General features: G+C 47.6%; 1 protein-coding gene across 1 annotated transcript; it reads left to right on the forward strand.

The window, feature by feature from the left end:
- The first annotated feature begins 11,697 nt into the window (after positions 1–11,697).
- Positions 11,698–12,242, forward strand: LOC107968511 (elongin-C-like). Its single transcript, XM_016927682.4, has 2 exons — positions 11,698–11,956; positions 12,025–12,242. Exons 1-2 carry the CDS (start codon positions 11,809–11,811, stop codon positions 12,213–12,215), a joined length of 339 nt encoding a protein of 112 aa, XP_016783171.1. The 5' UTR covers positions 11,698–11,808; the 3' UTR covers positions 12,216–12,242.
- The last annotated feature ends 1,274 nt before the right edge of the window (positions 12,243–13,516 follow it).

The raw sequence follows: 13,516 nt of genomic DNA on the forward strand, positions 1-13,516 counted from the left end.
ACATCCCACATCCCAGCACCCATGCCCACGGCAGCACACAGAAACGTGGACACACACACACACCCCAACGTGACAAATGTGTTTATGGACGAGCTAGAAGGTAACCATGAAAAAGGCCCAAGGAAAGAACACTGCCAGTGTGCACTGCAGAAATAGTGGTGGTGAGAAGAGAGGGAATAAAACTTCCTTGCTAGCAAGGTTATCATCTTCTCCAGAATCTTGCCTTTGTTCATCCCACTCTCCCTTCTTGGAAATCCTCCCTCTTTTCCCTGCCACCCCTGTCTCCAAAGGATAACTCTTTAAGGCCTAGCTGGCGTCAACTCTAAAACCTCTGCCAGCCACGCCTACTCACCAAACTTTCCTTGGATTCACCTGGACTCTTACCGCCTGCACCAGTTGTGTTGTATGCTAAGAACACACTGCCAACTACCAACTGTCACCGGTTACCTTTTCACAGGCATATGTCCTGTTCCCTTGAATAGACTGTCAGTTCCTTGTGGGCACCAGACCTTGTACTTTGCATCTAAATACTGAGCACCCAACGTGTTGCCATGCACATAGTAGGACCTTAAGTAAATCATTTCTAGACCGAAGGACTTCATGGGGCAGCCAATGTTAGTCCAGTGGCTTTCCAACTTTAGCAGGCACCAGAATCAACTGGAAGTCTTGTTAAACCAGATTGCTGGGGCCAGGCACAGTGGCACATGCCTATAATCCCAGTACTTTGGGAGGCTGAAGCTGGCAGATCTACCTGAGGTCAGGAGTTCGAGACCAGCCTGACCAACATGGTGAAACCCCATCTCTACTAAAAACACAAAAATTAGCAGGGCATGGTGGTGTCCACCTGTAGTCCCAGCTACTCAAGAGGCTGAGCCAGGAGAATCACTTGAACCTGGGAAGCGGAGGTTGCAGTGAGCCAAGATGGAACCACTGCACTCCAGATTGGGCCACAGAGCCAGACTCTGTTTCAAACAAAACGAAACAGATTGCTGGGCCTCAACCTCTGAGTTTCTGATTCAGTAGGTTTTTCTTTTTCTTTCTTTCTTTTTTTTTTTTTTTAAGACGGAGTCTTGCTCTTGTCGCCCAGGCTGGAGTGCAATAGCATGATCTCGGCACACTGCAACCTCCTCCTGGGTTCAAGTGATTCTCCTGCCTCAGCCTCCCGAGTAGCTGGGATTACAGGCGCCCGCCACCATGCCCAGCTAATTTTTGTATTTTTAGTAGAGACGGGGTTTCACCATGTTGGCCAGGCTGGTGTCGAGCTCCTGACCTCAGGTGATCCACCTACGTCAGCTTCCTAAAGTGCTGGGATTACAGGCTTGAGCTACTGCACCTGGCCTGTTTCAGTAGGTTTCCTTTTTTTTTGTGACAGAGTCTCGCTCTGTCACCCAGGCTGGAGTGCACTGGTGCAGTCTCAGCTAACTGCAACCTGCACCTCCCGGGTTGACACCATTCTCCTGCCTCAGCCTCCTGAGTAGCTGGGACTACAGGCACCTGTCACCATGCCGGGCTACTTTTTTGTATTTTTAGTAGAGACAGGGTTTCACCGTGTTAGCCAGGATGGCCTCGATCTTCTGACCTCGTGATCTGCCCGCCTTGGCCTCCCAAAGTGCTGGGATTACAGGCGTGAGCCACCGTGCCCAGCCGATTCAGTAGGTTTCTAATAGAGCCCCAAAATTTGTATTTCTACCAAGTTTCTAGGTGATGCTGCTGGTCCCGCACTATAGCAGATCTATAATCCTTTTGGCTTCAACTACAGATGTAAATTTCGGCTACTAGGATTTAGTCATCTTGAGGTCCAAAATAGTACTAGACCTGGTCAGAAGTTATGGAGGCAGCGGGATGAGGGAGAGGAACTGGAGCCAAATATGCAGAATGAATGATAGTAGAAAATAATTGTTCGCAATGAAATAATGAGATAATGGCTCCTGGCAATGGTGCCACCACGCCCAGCTAAGTTTTGTATTTTTAGTAGGGACACGGTTGGACCATGTTGGCCAGGTTGGTCACAAACTCCTGACCTCAGGTGATCCAGCCTCCCAAATGCTGGGACTATAGGCATAAGCCACCATGCCCAGCTCCAGCATTCTGTTTTAACAAGCCTTCCACTTAATTTTGGTGCCTGCTAAAGTTGGAAAACACACCCAGCCTCATATAAAGTCTTCATCAACCTTTGACCTAATAGTTTTAACAGTCATTGTTTAACAACTAGGTGAAAGGTTGATGCAGACTTTATATGGATGGATCAGGTTGCCATTATATGAACTTACTGATCAATCTTTTCTACTGTTTTGAGATAGGGTCTTGCTCTGTTGCCCAGGCTGGAGTGCAGTGGTGCAACCTCAGCTCACTGCAACCTCTGCTTCCCTCTGCTTGCTGAGGTCAAGCGATTCTCCTGCCTCAACCTCCTGAGTAGCTGGGATCACAGGCCTGAACCAAACGTGGCTAATTCTTGTATTTTTTGTAGTGACAGGGTTTTGCCATGTCACCTAGTCTGGTGTCAAACTCCTGGGCTCTAGTGACTCACCTGCCGCAGCCTCCCAAAATGCTGGGATTACAGGCATGAGTCACTGCACCAGCCGAGTCTATTTATTTATTATTTATTTTATTTTATGTTGTTGAGATGGAGTCTTGCTCTGTTGCCCAGGCTGGAGTGCAGTGGTATGATCTCGGCTCACTGCAGCCTCCGCCTCCTGGGTTCAAGTGGTTCTCCTGCCTCAGCCTCCTAAGTAGCTGTGACTACAGGCGTGTGCCACCATACCTGGCTAACTTTTTTTCTTTTTTTTTTGAGACGGAGTTTCGCTCTTGTTGCCAAGCTGCAGGGCAATGGTGTGATCTCGGCTCACTGCAAACTCTGCCTCCTGGGTTCAAGTGATTATCTTGCCTCAGCCTCCCAGGTAGCTGGGGTTACAGGCACACGCCACCATGCCTGGCTAATTTTTGTATTTTGAGTAGAGACAAGGTTTCAATTCACCATGTTGACCAGGTTGGTCTCATACTCCTGACTTCAGGTGTTCTACCCACCTCGGCCTCCCAAAGTGCTGGGATTACAGGCGTGAGCCACTGCGTCCAGCCAATTTTTGTATTTTTAGTAGAGACAGGGTTTCACCATGTTGGTCAGGCTGGTCTCAAACTCCTGACCTCAGGTGATTTGCCCACCTCAGCCTCCCAAAATGCTGGGATTACAGGTGTAAGCCACTGCACTGGGCAGAGACTATAACATATGAAATGCGGTCTTTGTTTATATCTTCATTTTTGAAACTGTTTTTTTGAGACTGTTAGGGAATACTAAATATAAACTAGATTTTGTATGATATTAAGGATTTACTTTTTTTTTTTTTTTGAGATAGGGTCTTGCTTTGTCACCGAGGCTGGAGTGCAGTGGTGCTATCATGACTCACTGCAGCCTCGACCTCCTAGGCTCAAGTGATCCTCCCACCTCAGCCTCCCAAGTAGCTGGGACCACAGGTGCATGCCACCACACCCAGCGAGGATTTATGAAATTTTTATTGGGTAAGACTATGTTTTTTTGTTTCAAAGACTGGGTGTGGTGGCTCATGCTTATAATCTCAGCACTTTGGTAGGCTGAGGCAGGAGTATTGCTTGTGGCCAGGAATTCAAGACCAGCCCGGGCAATGTAGGAAGACCCTGTTCTATAAAAAAAATTTTTTTTAATTAGCTGGGTGTGGTGGCACCTATAGTCCTAGCGATGCAGCGGCGGGAGAATAGCTTGACCCCAGGAATGTGAGGCTGCAGCAAGCTGTTTGCACCACTGCACCCCAGCCTCAGTGACAGAATGAGACTTTGTCGCTAAAAAGAATTTTTTTTTTTTTTGAGACGGAGTCTCGCTCATGTCGCCCAGGCTGGAGTGCAATGGTGCAATCTCAGCTCACTGCAACCTCCACCTCCTGGGTTCAAGCTATTCTCCTGCCTTAGCCTCCTAAGTAGCAGGGATTACAGGTGCCCACCACCACGCCTAGCTAATTTTTGTACTTTTAGTAGACACGGGGTTTCGCCATGTTGTCCAGGATGGTCTCAAACTCCTGACCTCAGGTGATCCGCCTGCCTCAGCCTCCCAAAATGTGGGATCACAGGAGTGAGCCACTGCACCTGGCAAAAGAATAATTTTTTTTTTCACTTTGTCGCCCAGTCTGGAGTGCAGTGGTGTGATCTCGGCTCACTGCAAGCTCCGCCTCCCGGGTTCACGCCATTCTCCTGCCTCAGCCTCCGAGTAGCTGGGACTACAGGCGCCCGCCACTATGCCCAGCTAATTTTTTTGTATTTTTAGTAGAGATGGGGTTTCACCATGTTAGCCAGATGGTCTCAATCTCCTGACCTCGTGATCCACCCGCCTCGGCCTCCCAAAGTGCTGGGATTACAGGCGTGAGCCACTGCACCCGGCCATTGTTTCTTTTCTAGGATCACATCAAAGATACCACATTACATTTATTTTTATGTATGTATTTATGTATGTATGTATTTTTTGAGACAGAGTCTCGCTCTGTCGCCTAGGCTGGAATGCAGTGGCGCAATCTCAGCTCACTGCAACCTCCACCTTCCAGGTTCAAGAGATTCTCGTGCCTCAGTCTCCTGTGTAGCTGAGATTACAGGCACCCACCACCATGTCCTGTTAATTTTTGTATTTTTTGTAGAGACAGCGTTTCACCATGTTGGCCAGGCTGGTTTCGAACTCCTGACCTCAAGTGATCCGCCAGCCTTGGGCTCCCAAAGTGCTAGGATTGCAGGCATGAGCCATCACGCTGGGCCTTTATTTATTTTTCAGACAGGGTCTCCTCTGTTGCCCAGGCTGGAGTGCAGTGGCACAATCACAGTTTACCACAGCTTCAACCTCCTGGGCTCAAGCTATCCTCCTACCTTAGCCACCCAAGTAGCTGGAACCACAGGTGTGTGCCATCAGGCTTGGCTAATTTTTTGTTTTTATTTTCATAGAGACAGAGTCCTGCCATCTTGCCCAGGCTGGTCTTGAACTCCCAGCCTCAAGGGATCCGCCCATCTCGGCCTACCAAAGTGTTGGGATTACTGGTGTGAGCCACTGTGCCAGACCTACATTACATTTAGTTGTCAAGTCCCCTTAGGCGCCTCTTGGCTGTAACAATTTCATAGACTTTTTATATTTTTGATGACTTTTACAGCTTGGAGTAATACTGGTAGGGTGTTTTGTAGAATGCCCCTCAGTTGGAGGCCTGGCGTGGTGGCTCATGTGTGTAATCCCAGCACTTTGGGAGGCCAAGACTGGTGGATCACTTGAGGTCAGGAATTTGAGATCAGCCTGGCCAACATGCTGAAACCTTGTCTCCACTAAAAACACAAAAAAATTAGCCAGTGGTGGCACGTGTCTGTAACCCAGCTACTTGGAAGGCTGAGGCAGGAGGATCCCTTGAATCTGGGAGGTGGAGGTTGCTGAGATTGCGTCATTGCACTCCAGCCTGAGCAACAGAGTGAGATTCTGTCTCAAAAAAAAAAAAAAAGGAATGCCTCTCAATTAGAATTTGTCTAATGTTTCTCTCATGATTAGACTGGGGTTATAGGTTTTTGAGAGGAAGACCACAGGTTACCCTGCCAATTTTATTACATCCTGTTAAGGGTACCTACTATCAACATGTCTTATCACTAGTGGTATTAACCTTAATCACCGGCTGAGGTAATGTTTGTCAAGTTTCTCCACTGTAAAGTTACTCTTTCACCCCTGCTTTTCATACTGTACTCTTCGGAAGGAAGTCACTATGTGCAGATCACAATGAGTGGGCAGTCGTGCTCTGCCTCCATGTGGGTGGAGCGCCTACATACATTATTTGGAATTCTTCTGCATGGAAGAGGTCTGTGTTCCCCATTGATTGATTGATTGATTATTATTATTTTGAGACAGAGTCTGGCTCTGTTACCCAGGCTGGAGTGCAATGGCGCGATCTTGGCTCACTGAAACCTCTGCCTCTCTTTTATGGCAATTATCCTGCCTCAGCCTCCCAAGTAGCTGGGATTACAGGCATGTGCCACTGCACTCAGCTAATTTTGTATTTTTAGTAGAGATGTGGTTTGGTTTCACCATATTAGCCAGGCTGACCTCGAACTCCTGACCTCAAGTGATCCACCCGCCTCAACCTCCCAAAGTGCTAGGATTACAGGTGTGAGCCACCACACCCAGCAAATACTATTTTATTTTGTTGCTCAAATTTTTTCACCTCTCCAGTGACCTTTTACTATACCCTGTCGGGGTGCGTGTGTGTATTTCCTTACGTTCTGGCATTACAAGAAAGTAAGGAAATAGCTCTTCTTGTATATTTCCTGCCCCAATCCTAGAATCAGTCATTTCTTCAAGGACTCTTGAAGAAGTTATTAGAGAATAACTGTTATTGGAGAATGGTATTAGAAACCGAGATCTGGGCCAGGCACAGTGGCTCACACTTGCAATCCCAACACTTTGGGAGGCCTAGATGGGAGGACAGCCAGAGGCCAGGAGTTTGAGATCAGCTTGGTCAACAAAGGGAGACCCTCATCTCTAATAATAATAATAATAATAATAATATTAAACTAAGATCTGCGTGGTAAGTATGCTCATTGCTACTGGGGTGTCTTGCTTTTTGGCCCTTCTCAACTGTCAGAGTAAGTGAATATATGTATGTATACTACAGTATACACACATATTTATAACTTTCTCTATGTAATCATCTGTATATATGGGTCAGTTTTTTTTTTTTTTTTGAGATGGGGTCTCGCTCTGTTGCCCAGGCTGGAGTGCAGTGGCGCAATCTCGGCTCAGTGCCAGCTCCGCCTCCCAGGTTCATGCCATTCTCCTGCCTCAGCCTCCCAAGTAGCTGGGACTACAGGTGCCCACCACCACACCCGGCTAATTTTTTGTATTTTTAGTAGAGACGGGGTTTCACCGTGTTAGCCAGGACGATCTCGATCTCCTGACCTCGTGATCCACCTGCCTCAGCCTCCAAAAGTGCTGGGATTACAGGCGTGAGCCACCGCACCCGGCCAGGTCAGTTTTTTTTTTTTTAAGTCTACCTGTTACAGATACATATTATAATATTTACAGCTGAAATTATATGGCTAAGATTTGCTTTTAGAAACTTCAGCAATCCGGCTGGGAGTGGTGGCTCATGCCTGTAATCCCAGCACTTTGGGAGGGTGAGGCAGGCAGATCACGAGGTCAGGAGATTGAGACCATCCTCGCTAACACGGTGAAACCCCGTCTCTACTAAAAATATAAAAAATTAGACGGGCGTGGTGGCGGGCACCTGTAGTCCCAGCTACTCAGGAGGCTGAGGCAGGAGAATGGTGTGAACCCAGGAGGCGGAGCTTGCAGTGAGCCGAGATAGCGCCACTGCACTCCAGCCTGGGCGACAAAGCAAGACTCTGTCTCAAAAAAAACAAAAAAACAAAAAAACAAAAAACAAACTTCAGCAATCTCTGGTTGTCTAGCGGTTAGGAATAAAAGTTGAAGAAAAAAAAAACCTCCAGCAAAACAACGAACTAGGACAATGAAATACAATTGACTAAGATAGTCATTGAAGCAGGATACCAGGTACACTGGGGATTCACTCATTATACTGTTCTCTCTACTTGCATGTATGTTTGAAATATTCCGCTGGGCACAGTGACTCATGCCTCTAATCCCAGTACTTTGGGAGGCCGAGGCAAGTGGATCACAAGGTCAGGAGCTCAAGACCAGCCTGGCCAATATGGTGAAACCCCATCTTTACTAAAAATACAAAAATTAGCTGGGCATGGTGGCATGTGCCTGTAGTCCCAGCTACTCGGGAGGCTGAGGCAGAAGAATCGCTTGAACCGGGAGGCCGAGGTTGCAATGAGCTGAGATAGCACCACTGCACTCCAGCCTGGGTGACAGAGCAAGACTCAGTCTTAAAAAAAAAAAAAAAGAAAAAGAAATATTCCATAATACAAAATAATATGGCTGGGCGCAGTGGCTCACGCCTGTAATCCCAACACTTTGGGAGGCCGAGGTGGGCAGATCACAAGGTAAGGAGTTCGAGACCAGCCTGGCCAACGTGATGAAACCCTGTCTCTGCTAAAAATACAAAAATTAGCTGGGCATGGTGGCACGAGCCTGTAATCCTAGCTACTCAGGAGGCTGAGTCAGGAGAATCGCTTGAGCCTGGGAGGCAGAGGTTGCAGTGAGCTGAGATCGTGCCACTGCACTCCAGCCTGGACAACAGAACGAGACTCTGTCTCAATAAATAAATATGTACATACATACATACACATATAAAATAAGAAAATAGAGCCAGAAAACCCTCACTGACCAGGCTGCAGTTAAAGAGGGTCAAATAGAGAAAGACAGCCAGCCAGATACAAGGCATTAACACACATGCACATACAGGCACACAAGCATACATACATACACGCACATGCATACACACACATATACATACAGACGCACACACGCATACACAGGCACACACACATACACACACACATACACACGTGTCCGTACACACACAAAACTCTTCCACAGCCATCCTTAGGTGAAATTTTGAAGATGAAAGTTTTTCTTCCATGTTTAGACCCATCTGCCCTTTCAGAAACCCCAACCTTATTGCTCTACTGCTTCCTAAATCTGCTTTTGGAGGGAAATCTGATCATTTGAAATATTTCCTGTGACTGAAAGTCAAAGTGTGGTCTTCTTAGGAATTTACATTTCTGTGTCATCTTTGATGGGGCAAGAAGTCGCATTGTTTCTGGCTTAGGAATTTCAGGCAGTGGGTGTTTGACAGGGACAGCAACAGTCCCCAGCACATGTGGAATTACACATATAGGTAATGTTTCTACCAGTCCCAGAGGTTTCTCTAAGGTGAGGAACATAGTCTGTGGCCTGCCCCATCCCCCCATCCCTTGAGTGGAACTTGCCCACTCTTACCTCTTTTTTTTTTTTTTTTTTTGAGACAAGATCTTGCTCTGTAACCCAGGCTGGAGTGCAGTGGCACCATCTCAGCTCACTGCAGCCTCCACCTCCCGGGCTCAAGTGATCCTCCCACTTCAGTGTCCCAAGTAGCTGGGACTACAGGCATGCGCCACCACGTCTGGCTAATTTTTGTATTTTTGGTAGAGACAGGGTTTCACCGTCTTGGCCAGGCCGGTCTTGAACTCCTGACCTCAGGTGATCTTCCCGCCTCAGCCTCCCAAAGTGCTGTGATTATAGGTGGGAGCCATCACGCCTGGGCAACTCTTATCTCTTGAGACAGCAGTTGGGAAAGAACAGGTCTTTGGTTATATGACCAGTGAGACTGTCATGATCCTGCAGCTCACCATGGTTTCCTCTTGTTTCCCCCACTCTAGGGGTGGGGCAGAAGGCCTTAACTCTGAAAAAGCTGAAACAGCTGCTTCTTCAGAGTGCTGGAAGTTGGTAGCAGAGTGCCCTGCTTCTGTGGACAATGGTTTTTATCTCCAGGTTTGTCTTCATCTTCTCTGGATCCTCGGCCTCCTTGAACAGTTCTGGGTCATAAAAGGCTGAGAGTGGGCAGAGAGTTATTTTACTAGATTAGTGAGATGCTGTGCCCAACCTAGTCCCATCCATAATAAGGGGCTGCCGCTGGCCCTTCCTCTCACTCAGTCTTCCTCCACCCTTGCGGCCCCTTCTTACTCCTCTGGAATAGAGTATAGCTGCTTCTGGTTCTGTTATAAGGACAGGAACTCCTGGGACAGCTACTCCCGCATTAGGTCAAAAACATTTCCTGTTGATTTTATTAGTTTCCTTCCAAACAATGCATTTATGGAAGAAGAAGAGCTTTTGCAGGCATGCATTTGCACAGGCAGCCAACCTCCTCCAGTCACACACAGACACACACACACCTCCACACCCACACGCACACACTTTCTTCCCATCCGCCCACAAAGCATCAGTCACATTTAGAATTTGCACAAATGCACACCCTCCCTCATACATCACAATGCATACCCTCTCATCCACCTACATGTCTCTTCCACAAAATCACACCTGCTCACATACCCTTAGAAGCACATTCCTGTACTGTGCCCAGAGAGAGAAAGGTGGGGGAGATAAGCAAGGAGAATGGGTTAGAAGGGCTCAGGAGGTCAAACCTCTATAGGAGCTGAAAAGTCAGAAGACCAGGACCCCCCACTCCTCTCTGCCCTTTTTTTTTTTCTTTCTTTTTTTTTTTTTTTTTTTGAGATGGAGTCATGCTCTGTCGCCCAGGCTGGAGTGCAATGGCGCAATCTCGGCTCACTGCAACCTCCGTCTCCCAGGTTCAAGTGGTTCTCCTGCCTCAGCCTCCTCAGTAGCTGGGATTACAGGCAGCCGCCACCACATCCAGCTAATTTTTGTATTTTTAGTAGAGATGAGGTTTCACCATGTTGGCCAGGCTGGTATCGAACTCCTGACCTCATGATCCGCCTGCCTAGGCCTCCCAAAGTGCTGGGATTACAGGTGTGAGTCACTGCTCCCGGCCTCCTCTCCGCCCCGTAAGTAGAAATACTACGGCTGGGCAAGGTGGCTCATGCCTGTAATCCCAGCACTTTGGGAGGCGAAGGTTGCAGTGAGCCGAGATCACGCCATTGCACTCCAGCCTGGGTGACAAAGCGGGACTCCGTCTCAAAAAAAAAAAAAAAAAAAAAAGAAATACTATGAATTGAGAGAGATTTAGAATTAGGGGTAGGGGAAGCAGGAACTCAGGGCCCCCTGTCCCACACAGAAAGTGTGCTGCCTCTGTGACAGTGATGTATCTCAGGCTGGTGGCTGAGGTGGGAAGTTTGTCAAGGCTGTAAGTGGCATCCATCACATGTCCGAGAAGCCCATTTTGACCAGTAGAAAAGGATGGCCTTTAGGGTGGGATTCCCTATCAGCTCAGGAAATGGTGGGGAGGGAATGAAGAGAGATAAGGAAGTAAAAGGCTGGGTTGGGCTCTGGGTCCAACATCCTCTAGAATGAATCTTACTAATGTCAGCTGGAATCAAGAGGAGGAGGCTCCCCTTCACTGGAAACTTGAAGTCCCCCTCAGAGAAAAGGCGGGAGAGAGGGCTTGGAAAAGTGACAAGTGCCCAAGAGCAGCCCAGGCAATTCTGCCTTCGGCCCCAGACTATTGTCTGCCTGCCCTGACTCAGCCCAAACTCAGAAACTGTGGATTCTGGAAAGTAACGAGACTTTTCCTTTGGGAAACGGTCCTGAAGCTGACCCACAGTGCTCAAGAAAATTGGCAGAGAGGCCAGGCACAGTGGCTCACACCTGTAATCCCAGTATTTTGGGATGCCGAGGTGGGCGGATTACCTAAGGTCAGGAGTTTGAGACCAGCCTGGCCAACATGGTGAAACCCTGTCTGTACTAATAACACAAAAATGAGCCGAACATGGTGGTGGACACCTGTAATCCCAGCTACTCATGAGGCTGTGGCAGGAGAATCGCTTGAATCCATGAGGTGGAGGTTGCAGTCAGCCAAGATCGCACCATTGCCCTCCAGCCTGGACGACAAGAGTGAAACTTCATCTAAAAAAAAAAAAAAAAAAGAAAAAGAAGAAGAAAGAGAAGAAGAAGAGGAAGAGGAAGAAGCAGAGAAGAATAGGAGGAGGAGGAGGGGAAGGGGAAGTGGAAGGGGAAGGGGAAGAGAGGGAGAGGAAGAAGAAGAAGAAGAAGAAGAGGAAGAAAGAAGGAAGAAGAAGGAAGAAGGAAGAAGGAAGAAGAACATAATTGCCAGAGAGCTCAGTGAAACAGAGACAGAGGAGACGGAAGTGAGCCACACACTCTGCGTCCTCGCCTCACCAGGAAACTACTAAAGTTCCTGGGGAAGCAAAGTAGAATTTCATAAGAACAAAATGGATGGAGAGGAGAAAACCTATGGTGGCTGTGAAGGCCCTGATGCCACGTATGTCAAATTGATATCATCTGATGGCCATGAATTTATTGTAAAAAGAGAACATGCATTAACATCAGGCACGATAAAAGCCATGTTGAGTGGCCCAGGCGTTTTATGGGTTTGGCTTTTAAATTTAGGTCTTTGGTCTTAAGTTAATTTTTGTTTATGCTGTGAGGTCAGTTTGCTGAGAACGAAACCAATGAGGTCAATTTTAGAGAGATACCTTCACATGTGCTATCGAAAGTATGCATGTATTTTACCTACAAGGTTCGCTACACTAACAGCTCCATCGAGATTCCCGAATTCCCAATTGCACCTGAAATTGTACTAGAACTGCTGATGGCTGCGAACTTCCTAGATTGTTAAATAAAATAAATTATAATAAACTGTTAACTCTTTTCAGTATGTAATACCTGTAGATCAGTTAGTAACTTTTTCATATATAGCATGTTGCCTGTATGCAGTTTAACTATATAAAGTTCATTGCAAAGCAGATTCTTTTTTTCATAGCAATCAAAGTTGAAATTTGTTTGCTACATCAACAAATTAAGAACATTTTCACAAACTGAGAAATAAACAAATATGCCAATTAAAAAAAAAAAAAAAGAAAGAAACAGAGACAGAGATATCTGGCCCCTGCCATCCATGTCTTGACAGTGCCTCATGAGTCTCTCCTCCTGCTGCCGCCTGGGGGCGCCCCCAGCTGGGTCTCAGGCTGCTGCCAGCACTGCTGTTGTTATCATTAGGGTAATTAATAAACAAGCACTGCTGGGGCCAAGTGGAAGAAGAGGCAGGCCCCTGCTGCTCAGGAGAATCCCTGAAAAGATCCAGTGAGCCTGCGGCAACCGGAGCTGAGTGGCTGGTCCCTCCTCTCTACCCAGGACCTCTGGAAGGGGTGTGGGGTGGGCTTCCCCCTGGAGGGAAGGGCAAGGGGAGGAGCACACTTGGTAGGCTTGGTTTGGAACCAGCTCTGCATGTGCCTGACAGGATGTCTGTGGGCAAGGCCACCCTCGTGATTACTGGTTGTGGGGCAGGCTCTGAAGCAATTATTCATTCATTTAACAGGCATCTGCCTATTTATTTATGGAAAGCCTACTGTGTGCAAGGTGGTCTACTAATAATAGCTAATGTTTGACTGGACAGTGTGACGACACAGCCAACTTTCACACCAGGTCCTGGGAAAAGGGGTAGAAGCAGGGGAAGCAACCAGGAAAAATGACAGCCCAAAAAGATATGGGCAATTAGGCTTTGGCCTGTGTAGTGTAGTGGTGGGGATATATATTAGGTAAAACCTGGGGATTACCAAGATCTTGGGAAACTCAAGACCCAAGTTGGAAAACATACGGCAATTGGGGCTGGAGAAAATGGGCATTTTTCAGGTAGGAGGGACTTGGAGATAAAGGCATGGCAATAGGACATGAATATGGGGATTTTGGGTGAACGGCTCAATGAAAGGGAGGCACGAAGGGATGCTAGCCGATCCTGTTGGGGGAGCCCCGGGTCAAGGCAGTTTTGGGGAGCCAGATGGATGGGAGTGTCTAGGGGTTGAGGTGCTCTAAGTCCTGAGAGGGCTGGATTCTGGGATCAGAGTCCGAACAAGAGTTGGGGTGTGGTGGGGGCTGACAGCGGGGTTTTGAGGGAAGGCTCTGGAGTGCTGGGTTAGAAAA

The sequence above is a fragment of the Pan troglodytes genome, chromosome 16 (assembly GCF_028858775.2).
Source record: "Pan troglodytes isolate AG18354 chromosome 16, NHGRI_mPanTro3-v2.0_pri, whole genome shotgun sequence".
Taxonomy (NCBI): domain Eukaryota; kingdom Metazoa; phylum Chordata; class Mammalia; order Primates; family Hominidae; genus Pan; species Pan troglodytes.

Excerpts from the sequence above, each read along its gene's own strand:
- LOC107968511 (XM_016927682.4), top strand. The coding sequence starts at position 11,809 with ATGGATGGAGAGGAGAAAACCTATGGTGGCTGTGAAGGCCCTGATGCC. Across the intron at positions 11,957-12,024 it reads AGCCATGTTGAGTGGCCCAG|GTCAGTTTGCTGAGAACGAA; the intron begins GCGTTTTATGGG and ends TTATGCTGTGAG.